Source organism: Taudactylus pleione, unplaced genomic scaffold (genome assembly GCF_031769625.1).
Source record: "Taudactylus pleione unplaced genomic scaffold, aTauple2 ptg000181l, whole genome shotgun sequence".
Taxonomy (NCBI): Eukaryota; Metazoa; Chordata; class Amphibia; order Anura; family Myobatrachidae; genus Taudactylus; species Taudactylus pleione.
Genome location: NW_028284583.1, coordinates 5,474,901 through 5,496,435, shown reverse-complemented (window position 1 = coordinate 5,496,435; position 21,535 = coordinate 5,474,901). Strand labels below are relative to the sequence as shown.

At 43.0% G+C, this 21,535-nt stretch overlaps 1 protein-coding gene across 4 annotated transcripts in view; it reads right to left on the bottom strand.

Moving 5' to 3' along the window:
• Nucleotides 1–21,535, bottom strand: part of SUGCT (succinyl-CoA:glutarate-CoA transferase) — a 1,290,705-nt gene that overhangs the window by 262,234 nt on the left and 1,006,936 nt on the right. Inside the window, exon 13 of one of the 4 annotated variants that reach the window (XM_088476063.1) lies at nt 4,549–4,597. The exons of the other annotated variants lie outside the window; for them this stretch is intronic. Within the exon in view, the coding sequence (XP_088332189.1) occupies nt 4,571–4,597 (27 nt within the window). The 3' untranslated portion in view covers nt 4,549–4,570. Of the gene's footprint in view, nt 1–4,548; nt 4,598–21,535 lie in introns of those variants that run through there. 4 annotated transcript variants of the gene reach the window in all.

The window sequence follows — 21,535 nt, the reverse complement described above, 5'->3', positions numbered from 1 at the left end:
TATGGGAAAGCTTGCTGCTTGTAACTCAAAGTGAATCTCACATTGATTTAAAAAACCTCGACATAACTTTGGGTTTCCGTCAAACTTATTGGGAAGAGGAAGCTGAAGACGAGACACTGGTGGGGTGGTCACTTAAGGAGTGGTCGCAGGAGAAGAACTGCTGGTCTGAAGGTCCGCTCTAGGTGTTCCGGAGAGAAGAGCTTCAACATTATCCAAACGAGTAGAGATATCTTGAATGTATTGCACCAACTGCACTTGAGCAGACTCCTGCCTTCCTAGGCGATTCAACACATCCTGGGTAGCACAAGGTCCAGGGCTCAGACTACCAGACGGGTCCATGTGGCCAGTACAAACTGTCACGGAATGGGGAACTTGGTGTTGTGGACCCGAACTGGGTTGTAGAACAGAGACACCTGAACCTGAGAGGAGTTGGAATTTGAATGGTTTAATATAATTTCTGCTCATACAGATATGATAGGGACTGTGATATGAGATGTAACTTATAGTCCTCTGTGCAGAGATAACGCAACTGGAAGATACTGAAATACTGTAAAACGAAGTCCCTGAAAAGTCACTGAACTTGGAAGATGAACTGTAACGAAGAACTGTAGACTTGAAGAAGTAGAACTTGGAAAATAGAATTAAAATCTTGAAATATGAGTCTGGGTTGGGGTTTGCTGGATTGGAGTGGTGCACTTAAGTAAGACTCCGGGCTGGAGTATGCTGGATTGGAGTGGTGAACATGAGTATGACTCCGGGCTGGAGTACGCTGGATTGGATTGGTGAACTTGAGTATGACTCCGGGCTGGAGTACTCTAGATTGGGGTGGTGAACTTGAGTATGACTCCGGGCTGGAGTACGGTGGATTGGAGTGGTGAACTTGAGTATGACTCCAGGCTGGAGTACGCTGGATTGGAGTGGTGAATTTGAGTATGACTCCGGGCTGGAGTAAGCTGGATTAGAGCACTGTAGTAACACAAGAACATGGGTTACACCCAAGGAATGCTGGAACGGGCACAGGAATAAGCATCATGCTGCGGCAATAGACATTGTTGTACTGGCAACTAGCCTGTGTCTCTGGAGGGCCTTTTATACTCTCAGGCAACTGTGGATTGGCTAGAGCTGGCAGAGAGCATTGTTGACTGGATGCGCACACACCACCTGACCTGAGCCAAGATGGCCATGCCCACGATCCGGAGGACTTGCATGCTGGCGCGCTATGCGCGCATGGAACTGCGGCAGTCACACACAGGCCACAGCAGGGATGCTGCAGACACTCCTCAGGTGGAGGCCCCACACAGGAGACCACATAGGATGTAGCAGCTGGCGGCTCAGCAGGCCATGTGTAGGTGCAGGGATCTGAGACGGAGGTCTCTAGCATGGTTTGTGACAGGCACCTAACACTTGGTTGCTTATGCTCTGTTGCTTATTTGAGTGTTATGGTGTCAATGTACATTAGCAATGTGTATTATCCATATCCTTGTTCTGCATTGTATTATATTGTACTGTAAGCAGGCTTGGCGACAGGGGGGGCTAAGTGGACACCTGTACTGGGCCCCGAGGTCCAGAGGGGCCCCAAGGACCGGACAGGCACAAAATGGGGCAGCCAATGGCGGATGCTGTTCCGGCGGCAGGCCCCATAGCAGCCGCCCAGCTACAACTCCAAGTCCCTACTCCCTTATAGCTCTTCCAGGTGGCTCAGCTGTGGCCCGCGCCTGACCTTTAAGCAGCATGGCAGCGTGACAGCATAGGTCATGGTGCCGCACATCAGGCAAGGTGCGGTGCGGAGGGGATGCGGAAGGGGAAGATGGTGGGGGGGTCTGCATATGGAACGGAAGAAGGTGAAGAGGACATACAGTAGGAAGCTGATAGGGGCTGGGGACAGAGGAAAGTGATGGGGGCTGGAGATAGAAACATAGAATTTGACGGCAGATAAGAACCACTTGGCCCATCTAGTCTGCCCCATTTTTAAACATATTATTACCTCAACCCTTATTGAGCCTTACTTCTTCTGAAGGATATCCTTATGTCTATCCCATGCATGTTTAAATTGCTCTATTGTCTTAGCCTCTACCACCCCTGATGGGAGGCTATTCCACTTGTCCACTACCCTTTCTGTGAAGTAATTTTTCCTCAAATTTCCCCTGAACCTACCATCCTCCAGTTTTAGAACATGTCCTTTTGTTCTAATACTTCTCTTTCTTTGAAGAAAGTCTCCTTCCTTTACCTTGTTAAAAACCTTTATATATTTGAACGTTTCTATCATGTTCCCCCTATCCCTTCTCTGCTCCAAACTATACATATTAAGATCTTTTAGTCTTTCCTGGTACGTTTTGTGGTGTAGACGTTGCACCATTTTAGTTGCCCTTCTTAGTACAGTCTCTAATGTATTAATATCCTTCTTGAGATATGACCTCCAGAACTGAACACAGTATTCGAGATGAGGACGTACCAATGACCTATACAGTGGTATTATTATTTCTTTCTTTCTGTTACTGATTCCTCTCCCTATACAACCAAGCATCTGACTTGCCTTCCTCATTGCTTTGTTACAATGTTTGCTTGCCGTTAAGTCACCAGAAATAGTGACTCCTAAATCCTTTTCCTCTTCAGCAGTTTCCAGTATAGTGCCATTAATACTATATTTAGCCTTTGGATTTTTTAAACCTAAGTGCATGATCTTGCATTTTTTGGCATTAAACTGTAGTTGTTACGTTCTTGACCATTCCTCTAGTCTACCTAGATCATCAATCATTTGTTTTAACCCTCCTGGTGTGTCTACCCTGTTGCATACATTTGTGTCATCTGCAAAAATGCATAGTTTCCCTTCAATACCATTTGCAATGTCACAAATAAAGATATTAAAAAGCACTGGTCCAAGTACAGATCCCTGAGGTTCTCCACTGGTAACATTTCCCTCTTGAGATTGCACTCCTTTTACTGCAACTCTCTGTTTCCTATCCTGCAGCCATGATCTTATCCATTCAACTATCTTTGTATCCAATCCCATGCTTTCCAGTTTATTTAACAGTCTGCAATGTGGAAGGTAGAAGATGACATGAGCTGGGGGCAGAGGAAGGTTATGGGGGCTGGAGGTAGGTGACACAGGCTGGGGGCAGAGGAAGGTGATGGTGGCTGAAGGTAGACAATGACATGGGCTGGGGGCAGGGGAAGGTGAAGGGGGGAGAAGGTGACATGGGCTGGGGCAGAGAAAGGTGATGGGGGCTGGGGGCAGAAGGTGACATGGTCTGGGGGCAGAGGAAGGTGATGGGGGCTGGGGACAGAGGAAAGTGATGGGGGCTGGGAACAGAGAAAGGTGATGGGGCTTCTGGACTGAGGATGGTGATGAGAGGCTGAATTTGAGGAAGGTGATGAGGGACTGGGGATGACTGGCTGCAGACACCATCCTCCCTACCCCTAAAGCATCCACAGCACTATCATCAAGAAGACCATGGAAGAGATGACAGACAAGAATACAGCCTGCAACATCAGTGACAGTGTGGTAAGACATACTGTATTTTTACTTTTACTTTATTTAAAGGCTATCACACATCACATATCACACATGTAGGGAAGGAATGTGTGGGATCGGGGTGGTGGTAAGAAGGTAGGGCCCCCAGAGACATCAGTGTACCAGGCCCCGAGATTTCTGTTGCCGGCCCTGACTGTAAGTCACTTATTTGTTTATGTACTTTGTAAGGGGCTGCGGAACACTTGTGGCGCCATATAAATAGATGATAATAATATGCTCGTTTATAGATAAATCACTCAATAAAATTAATAGATGCAGAAACATTTACTGGTGAAAAATAAGAATAAAACACAGTGGCAAAAGGCATAAATGATCAAATTAGCACTAGTACTCCAGATATGTAGAACCAGAAATAATATGTACTATAAGTCCAGCAATGAATTACTCATGTCAGTCCGGAGGCAGTTAGTAAGCAGTAGTTGGGAAAATAACACAGGAGGAATAAACATGTGAATCAGCAATCTTATGTAGTAATTGGAAGATGCTCCGGCTTTGGGTGCTGATCCTCTTGGAGGATTGCAGAGGAGTGGATGTCTGGGGTGCAGTGCAGCATCCTGCTACTCACCCTTATTTGCAAAGAAAAATGTCTCTGTAAATACAATCTGTGGGTGGTTATGCTCATTGCCTGGGTATCTTCAGGGCAGGTTGGAGGAGTGCCATTGGGATCAGAGACAGGGACTCCGGACTGGGTTAGACCAGCTGATGCCCGGGCCAGAGCTTACATCCTGTTGCAGACTTTTCCCTAGGTCTTAGGACCATCAGTGGTGTAATATCTGCCTGGGGAGGGGATGTCACTGGTTTTGATCTAATGGATCTCCACCGGGCACCTCCTCCACTTGGGAGACTCACATGCCACTTCCCACAATGTCTGGCTCCCTCTTCCTCCTTCTGCCTCCAGCAGACCGGACCAATGCATTTCAGCCCACGTGGGGCTTTCCTTAAGGTGCCATCTTTATCCTGCCCTTTCTCTGCTTGGTTCTTGGGTTTGGGTTCTTGGGTTTGGGAACTTGATTGGTGGGCTGCGTGCAAGCTTGTACACTATTGGTAGAATCGTATGTCACACATCTTCACGGGGTATAAATAGTGATAAGAGAAGATCATGAGATGTAACCATTGTTAAAGTTAAAAAAATAAAATTGAATGAAGTACAATAATAAACAACTTTCTGTACATTTATATATATTAGTGTTTATATTCTTTACAAACATTGCACAATTTCCAACATAACAATGTGTAAATATCACACTGCAATTCCATGTATGAAAATATATTTGATTTTCAAAGTGACCACAGATTTGTGAACATATTGTTTTATAAAACGTTGCTTGTAGTTACAGCTTGTTTGATAAATGCATATGCTTCCCCTAAGAACCTGTTTTTTTAACTGTAACCTGTTAGCTGCCACTTTGCCACTCTGAGTGGCAATCACCTGAAGACATAAGCACTCATGGCTGATGACAAGCAAGAGGTTACCATGACTCAGGAAGGTAGTTGAAAGCATTGTTTTTACCTGTTTCCTATTGTGTAGTGACCAGTGTATCTAAACTGTACTGTGTTTCTAAGGTTACTCCTATATTGTTTGCTGTGTGTAAATAGTACCACACTGACCCTGCAAGTCAGTGAATTCAGAATTGAAGCTTTGTGTTGGTGACAGCCGCTCATGCGCATTGTATGAGCGGTACTCTTTGGATTCTTTATGCGAATAAATATTTTGGACTTTGGAGCTCCAAGTAAGCTGAACAGTGGCCCTGATTCAGAGCCGGACGCTCTGACAGAGCGCTCACTCTGAATCAGGGCGTCTTTTTTTTTTATGGAGCGGCCTCCTGGCCGCCCACAGCTACTGCGAGCGGCCAGGATGATGGTCGCAATGGTCAAGACCATTGCGACCATCAGGCTTGCGACGAGATCCATGTGGTAGGGTCTCATGGCCGCAAGCCCCAGGGAGCTTTCGGTTCAAACAGAGCCGAAAGCTCTCCCACTGACATCACTTGGGCGTTCCCACAGGAATGCCTCCATGTGGGCAGCCACCCCCCCCGACCCGCCCACCAAAGGGGGCATGCTGTCACTCAACATCGATAGAACGCCCCCTTTGGTGCAAGACCCAGAGGGACGGATTACCCGTCGCTGGCTCCGTCGTGTGCATGCGCTCTGGGCCACCATCGACCCGGTTGCGACCGGGTCTGAATCAGGCCCAGACTTCACAATTATTTTACTTTAATAATTGGGGGCTCATTTTACTTTAATACCATAGTCTGTTATTTCTAAGTTCATTATGTGTCAAACTCTTCTGACAGCATAGGATACATATTGTATGAGGAATAAATGGTTTCTCAATGCATATTAAAAATAGTATAAACCTTTTTCATTGCAAGGGAAATGTATATAAAGATAAAACTGTGGGTAATGATAATAAATCGTTATTGCTTGAAACACATATGTACACCATGAGGTAGAATTGTTGCAGCAGTCTAATTCACAACATCAAATGAATTAGATTATTGTACATAATTGGATCAACAAACATGCTATTGTAATTACTTAAGGGGATCAACATAATAGCGAGTGTGATCCCTTAAGATTCTCAATACAGTACTATACATGAATGAACCAAACGGATGTTGAGATTCTGAATAGGGACCATCTCTTAGTGGTGGTTATACTGAGTAAAAATGATATTCAAATATGTATATCAGTTATACTGAAATAATCAACAATGATATATGCTTCCATGATTAGGATCAATTGTGACTACTGTAATTAAAGAAAAATTCCCTTGTGTCATTAGTTAAAGGTTAGTTGCAAATAATGGATCTTACTTCATTGTCTATGTTTAAATTCATAAGAGACAGGGTGTCCATGATGACCATGAGTCTGAGTTCTTCGTTATTGATCTGGTTAATGTAATCGCCCCCTCCAGTTGGGTTTTTTTGGACTTGAGGGCTGCAAAGTCGATAGATGTGGGGTCTGAATGATGAAACTGTTTGAAATGATGTGAGATAGGGTGTTCCTTCATGCCCTTCCTAATGTTTTGTAAATGTTCGTTGATCCTAATTTTTAGTTGTTAGATGGTTCTCCCTATGTATTGTTTTTGCAGGGGCATTCAAGGATTTAAATAAGCCCCTTGTTGTGGCACGTCCATTGTTCTTACTTACTCGTTAGGGTGGTCTGGATAGGGTTTTATCGTGCAATGTGGTTTCAGACTAGTTTATCCTTGAGATCTGGTGCCTCTTGGAATACCACCTTTGAATTTGGTGGTAGTGCAGTAGATAGTTACTCATTGCGTAGTAGAATGGACCAGTGTTTCCTAACAATTTTCTTGATCTGATTGACTTGACTATTGTATTGGGCAACAAAGTAAATGCCATTGGGGATGGTGGTTCTTTCATTTTTTTGGTTTGTACTCCAAGAGAGAGCTTCTATCTGCTCCTTTAGCTGTCTGGAATGCCCTATCTATCATTTCTGCTTTGTATTGTTTTTCTAATAGCTGTGATCTTAGTTTATTCCCTTGGTTTTCGAAATCGCTAAATCTGGAGCAGTTTCTCTTAATCCTCTTGAATTGTCCTACTGGGGTACTACTCAACCAGTCTGGGTGGTGAACACTGGACACTAAAATGAAACTGTTAACATTCACTGTATTATGGTATGTGTTTGTGTGAATCCAGTTATTTGAGATGAAGATTTTGAGATCAAGGAATTCAACCTGCGTTTTACTGGATTTCGTAGTGATTTGTAGATTGTGACTATTGTCATTGACATTTGTCACTAAACATTCACCACCATGCCAGATTAAAAACACATCATCTATATATCTGGTCCAGTAGATGAGATTTGCGTCCATTTCTCGCTTGGCCCAAATGTACTGGTCTTACCAATAGCTCATAAATAGGTTAGCGTAACTTGGTGCAAACCTTGTCCCCATCACAATTCCGGTGACCTGTAGATAAAAGTTGTCCTCAAACCATAACAAATTATGCATCAATATGAAGAGAATGCCCTTGATGATTAAGTCACGTTGTGTAGATGTCATTTCTGGGTCGCTGTCTAGGTAGTGTTTGGCACTGGCTATTCCTTGTGTGTGTCTAATTATTGAATAGAGGGATGTGACATTGCTTGTAGCCAACCAGAGAGCCTGAACCCATTCTATGTGTTGTAGTTTGTTTAAGATGCTAGGGTGTCTCTGATATAGGAATTTTGTACTTTTACACATGGTTGTAGAAATGTGTCTACATATTGGGATAAATTGGCAGATAAGGAATTGATGCTGGAAATGATTGGCCTACCCAGTAGGTTGGGAGAGTTTTTGTGGATCTTTGGAAGGTAATAAAAAACTGAGATGATGGGGTCGGGTATGTCTAGAAAAGCATGCTCTTGAGAGGTCTTTTAACTGTGCCTGAGCACACAACAAACTGCCTCACAGCATTCGTATTATAATGGTGGCACTCTAATGACATTATAATAGTGTTTTTTTATTTTATAAAAAAGTGCCCCAGTAGGTTTTTTTATTTTAACAACAAACACAGTGCTGCAGTACACTCCTATGGTGTTTTTTGTGCCTCACAGTGCCCCTTTAACACAGTGCTCCAAATTTTTTTTTTAGAAAAAGTGCCCCAGTGGGTTTTTTTTAGTTTCAATCAGTGCTGCAGTCCACTGCTATGGCATTTTTTGTGCCTCACACAGTACATAGTCCCTCACCCTCCGGTCTCAGTGTGAAATGGTGCCCGGTCATGAAGGAGGGACTTTAATATGCAATCCAAAACACGTGAGATCCGATGCCAGGAAGATTATGTTTTGCTTCATTTTGAGATCCAAGCAAGATGGAAAGACCCAAGCATGGGTCAGTTCAACTTAGAACTCCTAAGTTTGGGTGTTTTCGTTTTTCAGGAATCCAAACCTGCACATCTCTAATAACAAGTGCTTATTTGATTTTACGGCAGGGTGAAAAATGGTTGTATTGATATACAGTCAGGTCCATAAATATTGGGACATTGACAGAATTTTCAGATTTTGGCCTCTATTCACCACCACAATGGTTTTGAAATGAAACAAACAAGATGTGATTTATGCAGACTTTCAGATTTAATTTGAGGGTAATTACATCCAAATCAGGTGAACGGTGTAGGAATTACAAAGGTTTCTATATGTGCCTCCCACTTTATAAGGGGCCAAAAGTAATGGGACAAACTAAACAATCCTAAATCTAACTTTCACTTTTTAATACTTTGTTGCAAATCCTTTGCAGTCAATTACAGCCTGAAGTCTGGAACGCATAGACATCACCAGATGCTGGGTTTCATCCCTGGTGATGCTCTGCCAGACCTCTACTGCAAATGTCTTCAGTTCCTGCTTGTTCTTGGGGCATTTTCCCTTCAGTTTTGTCTTCATCAAGTGAAATGCATGCTCAATCAGATTCAGGTCAGGGGATTGACTTGGCCATTGCATAACATTCCACTTTTTAGCCTTAAAAAACTCTTTGTTTGCTTTTGCAGTATGCTTCGGGTCATTGTCCATCTGCACTGTGAAGCGCCGTCCAATGAGTTCTGAAGTATTTGACTGAATATGAGCATATAATATTGCCTGAAACACTTCAGAATTCATTCTGCTGCTTTTGTCAGCAGTCACGTCATCAATAAATACAAGGGAACCAGTTCCATTGACAGCCATAAATGCCCATGCCATGACACTACCACCACCATGCTTCACTGATGAGGTGGTATGTTTTGGATCATGAGCAGTTCCTTTCCTTCTCTTCTCTTCCCATCACTCTGGTACAAGTTGATCTTTGTCTCATCTGTCCATAGGATGTTGTTCCAGAACTGTAATGGCTTTTTTAGATGTTGTTTGGCAAACTCTAATCTGGTCTTCCTGTTTTTGTGGCTCACCAATGGTTTGCATCTTGTGGTGAACCCTCTATATTCACTCTTGTGAAGTCTTCTCTTGATTGTTGACTTTGACACATATACATCTACCTCCTGGAGAGTGTTCTTGATTTGGCCAACTGTTGTGAAGGGGTTTTTCTTCACCAGGGAAATAATTCTTTTGTCATCCACCACAGTTGTTTTCCGTGGTCTTCTGGGTCTTTTGGTGTTGCTGAGCTCTCCGGTGCGTTCTTTCTTTTTAAGAATGTTCCAAACAGTTGATTTGGCCACACCTAACGTTTTTGCTATCTCTCTGATGGGTTTGTTTTGATTTTTCAGCCTACTGATGGCTTGCTTCACTGATAGTGACAGCTCTTTGGATCTCATATTGAGAGTTGATAGCAACTGATTCCAAATGCAAATGTCACACCTAGAATCAACTCCAGACCTTTTACCTGCTTAATTGATAATGAAATAACGAGGGAATAGCTCACACCTGTCCATGAAATAGCTTTTGAGTTGATAGTCCCATTACTTTTGGTCCCTTAAAAGTGGGAGGCACATATTGAAACTGTTGTAATTCCTACACCGTTCACTTGATTTGGATGTAATTACCCTCAAATTAAATCTGAAAGTCTGCAGTTAAAGCACATCTTGTTTCTTTCATTTCAAAACCATTGTGGTGGTGAATAGAGGCCAAAATCTGAAAATTCTGTCAATGTCCCAATATTTATGGTCCTGAGTGTATAAATAGTACATGCTGCTTTATTGTGTACTAGCTGGAATACCCGCCATTGACTGGGTTGAAGAATACACCTTGAAGTACATCTGCAGTCCTCGATTTTTATATTGGCCTCACCTATAACCCCATTCCATTGATCCTGAAAAGGACCTCACTGTTTGATAAAATGGCGTTGTATACTAATGGGGGAAAGCTTAGACGAGGAACACATTGGTCATTCACACATGGATAACAATGCAATTTAGAAGTAAATGACAGTCCAGACAGGCATAGTGACTTACAGGACAGAAATCAGTATAGCTTCCCAAATCACTGTGGTTTCAGAAATCACTGCAGAACAGAAATCAGTGCAGAACAGAAATCACTGCAAAGCACAAATCACTGCAGACCTACATTGGAGACCATGGCATATGAAAATGTGCTTAGCGGAAACTAGTAACTATCAGTGCAGGTGCAGTGTGACAGATGATCCTCCAACTCACTACTCATCCATTGGAGCTCTGCCTGCCCCCTACTGGTGCATATCGGCATGTGCCTGCAGATCAGCTTAGTTTTAGGCATTGGAAGACATCCTGAAATAACTTGCTTGCATCTAACCAAGACAAACCAGCCCTCAAGGCTGTTGCGGGACTAATACCCTCGAGAGTCACACCATGCTCAGATTCTGGCCGCACAGATCGAGGTACTGATGCAGAAAGTGCAAGGACTTTCCCTTTGGGTTGAGGAAACTCGAGGTGCTTCTGCCCCTGCTGTATTAGAACCAAAGTTGTATCTGCCTGATTGTTTCGCGGGGAACCGTAAAGATTTTTTACATTTCAAAGAGAGCTGCAAGCTCTACTTTAGGCTCCGACCCAGGTCCTCAAGCTCTGTGGCCCAACAAGTGGGTATTATTATTTCTTTATTACAGGGAGACCCAGAGACCTGGGCCTTCGGTCTTCTCTCCACTAGCATGGCACTTCAGACTGTGCCACATTGGGCCTACTCTACAATGACCCAGATAAAGCGGCTATGGCAGAGACGAGTCTTAGGTCTTTGAAACACTAGAACAGAGCGGCCGAGGACTATTGTATGGAGTTCCGTAAATGGGCTGTCGATGCTGGCTGGAATGACCCAGCCTTACGAAGCCAGTTTGGTTGGGGATTGTCAGAGCAAATAAAGGATATTCTAGTCCAGTAACCTTCTTCGAGTTCTTTGGACTATCTCATGAATTTGGATATTCCCATTGACCGGCGAATCCGGGAGCGCAGAGTAGAAAAGAGTCTACCTTCTCTTCCTTCATGATCTCCGTTATGGATGGCTTCATCTGAGCCTGTAGAGCTGATGCAATTGGGAGCATTTCGTCTTCCAGCCAAATAGAAATGTAGGAGACGTTCTTTGGGTCTGTGCCTTTACTGTGGCAGTAAAGGACATGTAGCCCAGCTTTGTCCTGTAAAGTCGGGAAAAGGCAAGGTCTAGATGAGCAAGGGGAGGTACATCAAGGCCTTGCATCCATCTCCGCAGAAAATTCTGTCCTTATTACCACAGTGATTAACATACCCAATGCTCAAAACTCTATTCCTGCATTTGTCGACAGTATAGCTGTGGATAATTTTATGAACATGTCCATTTTCAAGACCTTGTGTTTGAATCCCGTGCCTTTATCCACTCCTGTGTTGGTTATCGGTCTGGATGGGACAAGTCTTTCCAAACTCCCAGTTGGTTTCCGGACTCCTCCTCTGCAATTGTCCATTGAAGCTCTGCATTGGGAAGAATTGTCGTTTCTCCTTCGTCAGTGTCCGCTGGCTCCAGTCGTTTTAGGGTTACCCTGTTTGAAAAAACATAACCCCATGATCCAGTGGCAAACCGGTGAAATTCTGGAATGGGGGTCTACTTGCTTCTCCCAGTTTCTGTCCCGACTTGTTTGTCTTGCTACTGCCATCTCATCCAAGTCTTCATCAATTCCTGCTCCTTATCGTGACCTAGCCGAGGTTTTCTCCAAAAAAAGGGCTGATATTCTGCTGCCTCACCCTGTTTTCGAATGCGCCATCAATTTGTTACTAGGTGCCAGGCTCCCTAAGGGCATATTACATGCATTATCCATTCCGGAGGATAAAGCTATGCAGGAATATATTCAAGAGTCTCTGGATAAGGGATTCATTTGTCCTTCTAAATCCCCAGTAGGAGCAGGGTTTTTCTATGTCCAGAACAAGGATGGATCCCTTCGACCCTGCATTGACTTCCGTGGACTGAATAAGATCACAGTCAAGAATGCATGTCCCTTGTCACTCATCTCCGTTCTCTTTGACCAGCTGTGTGAGACTTCCATCTTTTCAAAAATTGATCTAAGAGGCGCATATAACCTCTTTCGCATCAGAGAAGGGGATGAGTGGAAGACAGCATTTAAAACCCATTCGGGACATTTTGAATATTTTGTTATGGCATTCGGCCTCTCCAATGCCCCAGCTGTCTTTCAAGATTTCATTAATGAGGTGTTAAGGGATTTCTTGGGAGTCTTTGCAGTGGTCTATTTAGATGACATCAAATTCTAAGTCCGTGGAGGAACATCGTAGACATGCAGATCTTGCAAAGATTACTGGATAACAATTTATATGCCAGACTGGAGAATTGCGAATTTGACGTGAAGGAGGTCTCATTCTTGGGCTACATTATTTCTTTGCAAGGTTTCTCCATGGATCCTGGCAATGTAAAGACCATCTTGGACTGGGAACAACCCATCACGCTGAAGGCCATCCAGCAGTTTTTGAGTTTTGCAAATTCTTACCACAGGTTTGTTAATTCTTTCTCCTCCATAGTCTCGGCCATTGTTGATTTAACAAAAAAGGAAGCAGAGGTCGCTAATTGGTCTGGGGCCATTCAAGCCTTTAACACTCTGAAGGCGGCTTTTGTGTCTGCTCCTGTCTCCAGAGTTTCCATTCGTCGAGGTGGACGCATCTGAGATTGGAGTGGGCGCTATCCTTTCGCAGAAGGACGTCAAAGATGGCAAGGTTTATCCGTGTGCTTTCTTTTCATGGAAATTCGATTCAGCAGAGAAGAACTATGACATTGGCAACCGGGAGCTTTTGGCTATTAAATGGGCCTTTGAGGACTGGAGGCATTGGTTAGAGGGTTAACTATGTAGTGACTGTTCTCACGGATCACAAAATCTGGCCTACATTGAAACAGCCAAGAGGTTGAATGCGAGGCAGGCTTGCTGGGCCCTATTCTTCACCCAGTTAAATTATGTGATTTTGTCCCAGCCTGGGTTTAAGAATATAAAGGTGGGTGACCTGTCTTGAAGTTTCTCTGTGAGTCATCCTGCAAGGGCCTCAGAAGAGACCATCATTCCGGCTTCCAGGATCCATTTTGCTGTGACCAGGAACTGGCAGATTCTCTCAGGGCTTGTCAGACTGAAGCCCCTCTTGAAAAACCGTCAGGTGTGCTCTTTTCCCTGAGAGACTTTGCAAAGCTGTGTTGAAGGATTTTCACTCTTCTAAGGCGGTGGGTCACCCAGGCATTTCTAGAACTTTGGAACTTCTGTCTCATTCTGTTTGGTGGTAGTCCATGTCTCATGAAATTCGTGAGTTTGTTTTGGCGTGTGATGTCTGTTCTAGAAATAAGACTCTCCGGACTACTCCTTCAGGTCTGCTGTGTCCTCTGCCTATGCCCTCTAAGCAGTGGACCCATATTGCGATGGACTTTGTCTTTGATCTCCCGGTGCCTTCCCGTTGTTCTGTCATCTGGACCATCGTGGACCGGTTCTCCAAAATGGTGCATTTTGTTCCCCTTGTCAAGTTACCATCTGCTAAAGAATTATCAGCACTATTTTTTACAGCATGTCTTCAGGCTTCATGGGCTTCCATCAGACATCATCTCGGACCGTGGGATGCAACTTGTTGCCCGGTTTTGGAGATGCTTCTGTGCTGATCTGGGTATCAATGTGAGCTTATCCTTGGGCTATCATCCACAGTCCAATGGTCAGACAGAGCGGGCCAATCAGTCCCTGGAACAGTACCTCCACTGTTTTGTTTCGAAGTGTTCCACTTCTGCCCTTTGCAGAATTTGCGTATAACAAATCTTGCCATTCTGCTTCATCCGTCTCTCCTTTTTACTGTAGTTGTGGGACGCACCCAAGGAGTAATTCCTTTGAATCCTCAACAACCAGAACTCCATCATCTTCCATTTCAAGGTAACGGTCAGTCTGGAGGAAGGAGCACCATTCTCTCCTTTAAGTATCTGGTTGGTCCAAGGTGTGGGCGGACAAGCATTGAAGGCCCTGTAATTTCAAAGTGGGAGACTTGGTCTGGCTGTAATTAATCTACGCCAAAGGTCACAAAAGCTAGGCCCGAAATTCATTGGCCTGTTTTGAATCATTGCACAAGTCAATCCTGTGGTCTTTCGGCTGAAATTGCCAAGTACCCTTAGGATCAAAAATACTTTAATTGTTCCCTCATGAAGTCGGTGTTCTTTTCCTCTAGATTTACTCCTTGGCGTTCAGTCAGGTCTCCACCAGTGCTCGTCCAGGGGCGCCATGAGTTTGTGATGGAGAAGATCCTTGACTCCAGAATTTCTCGAGGATGTCTGCAGCTTCTTGTCCACTGGAAGAGATATGGACCAGAGGAGCAATCCTGTGTGCTGGAAAGGTCTTTGCATGCTTCTACCCTGAAAAGAAGATTCTTTGAGAACTTTCCAGACAAACCAGGGTCTAGGGGTTCTTTAACCCCTTGTCAATGGGGGGGTACTGTCACAAGCCTCTGCACTGCAAATGCAGGGCTAGATGAACGCCGAATGAGCATTCGCTGAAACTCCTCCTATCTTCTGTCCATCATTCCGGGAGTGATCTGGATTGGCTCTTGCATCTATTTCCTCCTGGTGCGAACGCAGCTCTGGCATTGTCTTCTGTTATCCAGTCGAGCTCCAGATCTCCTGTCTATATTGTTATACTGCCATTTGTGTCATCCAGGTGGCACAGTTGGTATACCATCTACCTGCCGTTTGTGTCATCTAGGCGGCACTGTCCACATACCTGTCCTTTGCCGTTATTGTCATCCAGGTGGCACGGACAGAACTCTGTGTCCAAGAGTGTGCAGTCCTGTGTATGCTGCTTGTGTCAACCCAGCGGCACAGGCCGCACTCTAGCATCAGCTGCTTGTGTCAACCCGGCAGCACAGGCCGCACTCAAGCATCAACAGCTTTTGTCAACCCGGCGGCACAGGCCGCATTCCAACATCAGCTGCTTTTGTCAACCCGGCGACACAGGCCACACTACAGCGTCCAAAGTATGCAATCCTGCGTACCAATGCCTGTGTCTCTCCTGTGGCACTAGTCCTTCATCTGCCGCATCTAGCCAAGTTATACCAGCCCTCAAGGCTGCTGCACAGCCCAGTGGCCACATCTTGTCCTACGGCCCTCAGTCCACAGCTAGCCAAGGCATACCAGCCCTCAAGGATGCTGCACAGCCCAAAGGCTGCATCTTGTCCTACGGCCCACAGGCCACAGCAAGCCAAGGCATACTAGCCCTCAAGGCTGCTGCATGGCCCAAAGGCCGCATCTTGTCCTACGGCCCACAAGCAACAGTTAGCCAAGGCATACCAGCCCTCAAGACTGCTGCATGACCCCAAGGCCACATCTTGTTCTACGGCCCACAGGCCACAGCAAGCCAAGGCATACCAGCCCTCAAGGCTGCTGCACGGCCAAAGGCCGCATCGTGTCTTATGGCTCTCAGGTCCATCAAGCCAAGGCATATCAGCTCTCAAAGCTGCTTCACGGCTGCATGTAGCCAAGATATACCAGCCCTCATGGCTGTTGCGGGACTAATACCCTCAAGAGTCACACCCGTGGCTTAACAACTACATATAGAAATGGTAATGATGGCAGTTATTTTTTTATTGTAACCAACATTCATCTAAAAAATTTAATTTCATGTTTTGAAGGAATATTGCACATCTACTAAATCTCATCATATATAATATTGGACATGCTTAGATATATAGTAAATTCACACAAAAATGGCAGATCAAGTTAAAAATTATTACTGTGAAACCAGTGATGACTCCTAACTTCAATGAATACATACTGCCTTCTACTTAAATTTTTTATTTCTGTGAAATTAAGGATAGAGGCTTAATCAAAAATTATATTAATGCTAATACATACTGTACAAATATGCTTTCTAACTCCGTCTTTAGAAGGTTCAAAGTTTTGTATCAAAATATTTACTGTATATATGTCTAAAACAGAACTATGCACAACTTACAAAACTGGGATAAATGTCACTACTGTCATTTTGCAATTTCAAACATTTTTGTGTCTTGTTTACATATAAACATTCATCTCATAACAGAAAAATGATCTAGCCGACATGCACGTCTACATTATATGTGCCTACAGCTATTTTTAAATTCTAGCTATTTACAAGAAGAGAGTTCAACTCTCATTTTTCAACTAGAAATGAAAAGACACGTATCAAAAACACAGTTAAACATCATTGAAAAAAAAACCAGAAGACTTTAATGTCAAAATCACATCTTTTAAGATTTTCAGAAACATTAACGCTTTGAATTCATTAGTTAAACTTTGTCCACACAATGATCCATTGCAACGTTACAGAAGTAAAGCTTAGTTGACCTTTGTGCTAAATTACAAACTTGCATTTATATTAAAGAGTCTCCATGCCAAATACTATATTGTCATTTAAGTCTTGTGCTGTTAACGTACAGTAATTCAGAGACTCACAGTAATCAATAGGTCCCAGACTTATTTCAGTGGGATAAAATACTAATCTTTAATCTGATATATGTTGTTATCAGTGGCATAAATTTATCCCAGACACCCGGAGGCAAGTTATAATTTGGAGACCCCCCCGTCCCCGTCACAGCCACTGTCACTGTAATGTAACAATTCGCAAGCAGATAGGCTACAGATACACAAAGGCATGGAGCTCTCCACTAGTGTTTGGTGGCTTCCAGGAAGGGGTGCCATGTATTGGGCGGCCGTGACAGTGGAGTGAATATGTTGTGGAGAATGGAGGAGGTGCCCCTTCAGAGCTGGAGCCCGGTGGTAGGCGCCTCCATTATCTGCCATAGTTCTGCCCCTGGTTGTGATCCCTTTATTTCAGACTGCAAAGCAGTCCCCATAAGTTTCTATGAAAGCAGCTATGTAGTCGGATTTACCAAGCTCTGGAATGCTTACTGTAGCCCCGGTAGTTAATGCCAACTGAACTTGATGTTAGCCTGTGGTAGCCTATGGGCTATTGTATCTGGGTTTCTCTCTGAGAGGGGTCATCCGGATCTTTCTCCGTCACCCACCACTGACAAATTTGCCAGCTGACGGCCATGCCTGCACAGTATGCACACAGATGCCAGGAAGGGCACTTATCACAGCAAGTCTCTTGGCAAGAGCTTGATACTAAATTTTCAAGACTATTCACATTTACATGATGTGAATTTAGGCCTAAAAAATTGTCAGATCTGTTTAAAAAATGCAGATTGTGAGAAATATGCCTCTATGGATTTGTTTTTGGTATGTTCTGTTTTACTGAACTACAGTAGATGCTGTTGTTAGACAATCTGGATGACTATATTATTTCATACTTGTCTACTTTCGAAAAAGCATTTCAGGTAGATTGTGAGAGCAACACCTATGAGTGCACATTAAAGTGTGTGTGTACTGCTACATCTGAGAGGCGTGTCATAAAATTGATTCACATACAAATGTAAATGAGCCCCAAAGCAGTTAGTGAGATCTACTTGGTGATGAAAACACACTGATGGATACTTTTCAGAAAATGCATGTAGCCATAGGGATCATTGTGCCTTATAACCAATGCAGGGAAATTATACTAATGATCCCATTTGAATGTATATATCTCAGGTTTTTTTTTTACATATAACAGCTTCGTAATAGGGATTAGGTGCAATCAGGGAGATTGTTAGACTCTACAGGGAGACAGGGAGATTACTACTATTTCAGGGAGTCTACCTGACAATAAGGGAGAGTTGGCAAGTATGTATTATTTACAATATGGTCATTTGGTTCAATGAATGTATGACATCCTTTCTTATTTCACTTAGACATAAAAAGATGAGGTGCAGCAGAATCCCTCCCAGGAGAAGTGTATTCAATCATTTCTACACCTAGGTGATAGATTGGAATTCACAGGGTAATTTTCCAACCATTAGACCAAAAGTCTGCGGAAATTTGTTTCCATTTTCATGTACTTCTTTATTTCAATATATGTCTAAAGCTGGGCATACACTATACAATTATCTGTCAGATATCTTTCCAATCTGGCTGGTTGGAATGAAAACATGGTAATGTATTGAAGCTAATGACAGTCGATCATATGGTTTTAAACACTGAAAAATAGACAAAAACAATTGTTCAAATTGGTTACATTTGTGTTTGTCTGAACAACCGTTTTTGGCTATTTTCCAGTGTTTGTGAGCAAATGGACGACTGTCATGTGCTCCCATACATTACCAGGGTTTCATTCCAACCAGCCAGATTGAACAGATATTGGACAGAAAATTGTATAGTGGATGCCCAGCTTTAGGCTTATAATAAGGTAGCGCCAAATCATTACCCCACCATATATTTTGTATCTTTTGTTATTTAGGTTGCGGGGTAACTCTAGGAAGTTGGTAGGCTGCTTACACCTATTGAAGTCCCTTAGTTGTATTCCCTCATTACATATCAACCTAATAAATATTGATGTTTTAATGGTGTGCTCACTATAAACTAGAGCTGAACAGTTCAGTTTTGCTAAAAACTGAACACACCCGAACTTTGGGGTTCCAAGTCGAACCGAGACCCGGCTCAGCTCTACTCATCAAGTTCGGATCTCAAAATGAATCTTGAATGCTTTGGATTGCATGTAAGTCCTTTCCTTGTGATTTCAGGTGCCATTTCACACAAGAGAGTGTATGAAGAGAGTGCGGGCTGTAGTTCATGCTGCAATACTACACATGAATCCTTGTACATCTTTGCTGCAGTCGCGCTAAAAAGACCCTCTTGCACCGGGCATCTCTTTTGCATCCTCTTTGCCGAAAATGCGTCTAATTTGAAATGCGATGGGACTAGGACGGTGCTGATTCATATGATATGCAATACTTGTATTTCTGAGTGCGACTGAGTCTCTGAATCTGTATACAAAGTGCTACAACACAAAAATAGGGCCAAATGACAAGATTTTAGCTGTTTTTAAATTTTTATAAATTTTTAAACAAATCCAGATCCAATACCAAAAGTAAAACCAAAACCAAAACACTTGAGTGTAGTTTTTCCAAAACACAACAATGATTTAAAACCAGAGCCAAAACACTCTGGTCTGCGCACATATGTAAACAGTCCCTAGTGCAATGCCACAAAAAAACTTTTCATTTTTCTGTCTTTTGTATGCTCCTGTATAAAGTTTAGGCCTTGGATCAGTAGCACACTGAGTTGCACAGATCTCTGTTCACGGTTGCAAATGGAATATATGCATACAGCACACGCACAAATGCAAATCTATGCAATTTTGGGTATGTCTGTCTATTCTGAGTCGGACACAATTTGGCCATGAAATAGGGTGTTTGGGGGCGTGAACTGGGTGGCACGGCTTACCACTTACACAAAAGCCCACATAAGTTGATCGGATACTGTCATTAGCATAAGGTAGTACTTCAGGCTGCCCACAACTACAGCCACTCTGCGTGTGACTCAGAATCAGCCCTACAGTGCCAAGAAGATAATTATTTGGATACAGGGACCTCCTATTGCCTCCAGCACGGGAATGTCTTCTATCTGGTTTTTTTTGATAGTCCGGAAAGTAGTCAACTATGAGGCATGTTGCCAAAGCGAGCCTTTCCTAAATCTATTCAGTACTCAGTACAGCCCCAACCACACAATAGAATGAATTCATGGTTCTTGGAAACTAATGCAGACGCGACTGCATCTTGTTTCACAGTGCGACAGCATCTTTATGCCAACACCACAGTCGATGGGATTCGTACAGAGACGCCCACCAGCTGTGGCGATAATTCTATGTAGGCGTAAAATGTCTGCCGGAACGTGGCGGTCAAAATCAGTGCAACCAGGAAACAAGATGCATTCGCTGACCACTACACGCCTGTGTCTGGCTAGCCACCCCCTTTCTTACCACCCAGGAAAGGCCAATGAAATTGCCTCTTTCCCAAATTGGTCTGCGTCATCCAGCAGTAACCATCGGACGTATGCTCAGTGTGACTCAGACGCATGCGCAGACTTAAAACATTGACCGCTTGCATCCGGCATCGACACTGCGTTTACCTTTGGATCAGGCCTACAGTGGGAATGCCTTCCAAAGGGATGGCAACACATAATGCAACTGATCTCAAGTCACATAGCAGCTGGATGTAGCACAAGAATGTAGTATAATTTACAGTTTATAATAAGTTGAATATGTGCAAAAGAAATTAAGGAAATTAATTATCTAGTATACTTTGAATGTAAATGACAAATGAACTATTATTCACTTTGATTTTCACTTTGATGTTTGCAATTCTGGTTTTATTTATGTCACTATTTTAATTGATGCGTCACAAATAATAAGTGTAACAGTAGGTGTTTACTAATGGTCACAACTCATATCCTATAGCATTGAGAACTGTTGCTCTAGTGGTTTTGGACAACTTAGTTAGGAAATAATGGAAATCTTCTGAATTAATCATGGTACATGGTAAACAATGCAATAAACCCATTTCATTATGAATCATTAGTTTTTCATTCTGCACAGTCAATATCTTACAGTATGATGCAATCTCATGATTTTAAATTGTGAAAACCATGTTTCATTTTTTTTCTCTACTTCACAGTAAAATTGTATTTCATTGGAAAAATAATGTTAATACAGGTTGAGTCTCCCATATCCAAAATGCTTGGGACCAGGGGTATTTTGGATAATGGAATATTCCATATTTTGGAATAATTGCATACCATATTGAAATGTCTTAGGAAAAGGGCCCAAATCTAAACACAGAATACATTTATGATTTATATACACCTTATACACACATCCTGCAGGTAATTTTATGCAATATTTTCAATAATTTGGTGTCTCAAACAAAGTTTGTGTACATATATGAAATTCATGTATGTGTCATATACACCTTATGCACACAGCCTATAGGTCATTTTATACTTTATTTTTAATAATTTTGTGCCTTAAACAAAGTTTGTGTACATTAAAACATCAAAAATCAAAGTTTTCACTATCTCAGTCATGCCAAAAATATTCCGTATTTCGGAATATTCCGCATTTCGGAATATTTGGATATGGGAGACTCAACCTGTAAATAGAGCCCTAGGTGAGTCACAAATAATAAGTGTAACAGTATTTGTTTACTAATGGTCACAACTCATATCCTATAGCCTTGAGATCTGTTGCTCTAGTGGTTTTGGACAACTTAGTTA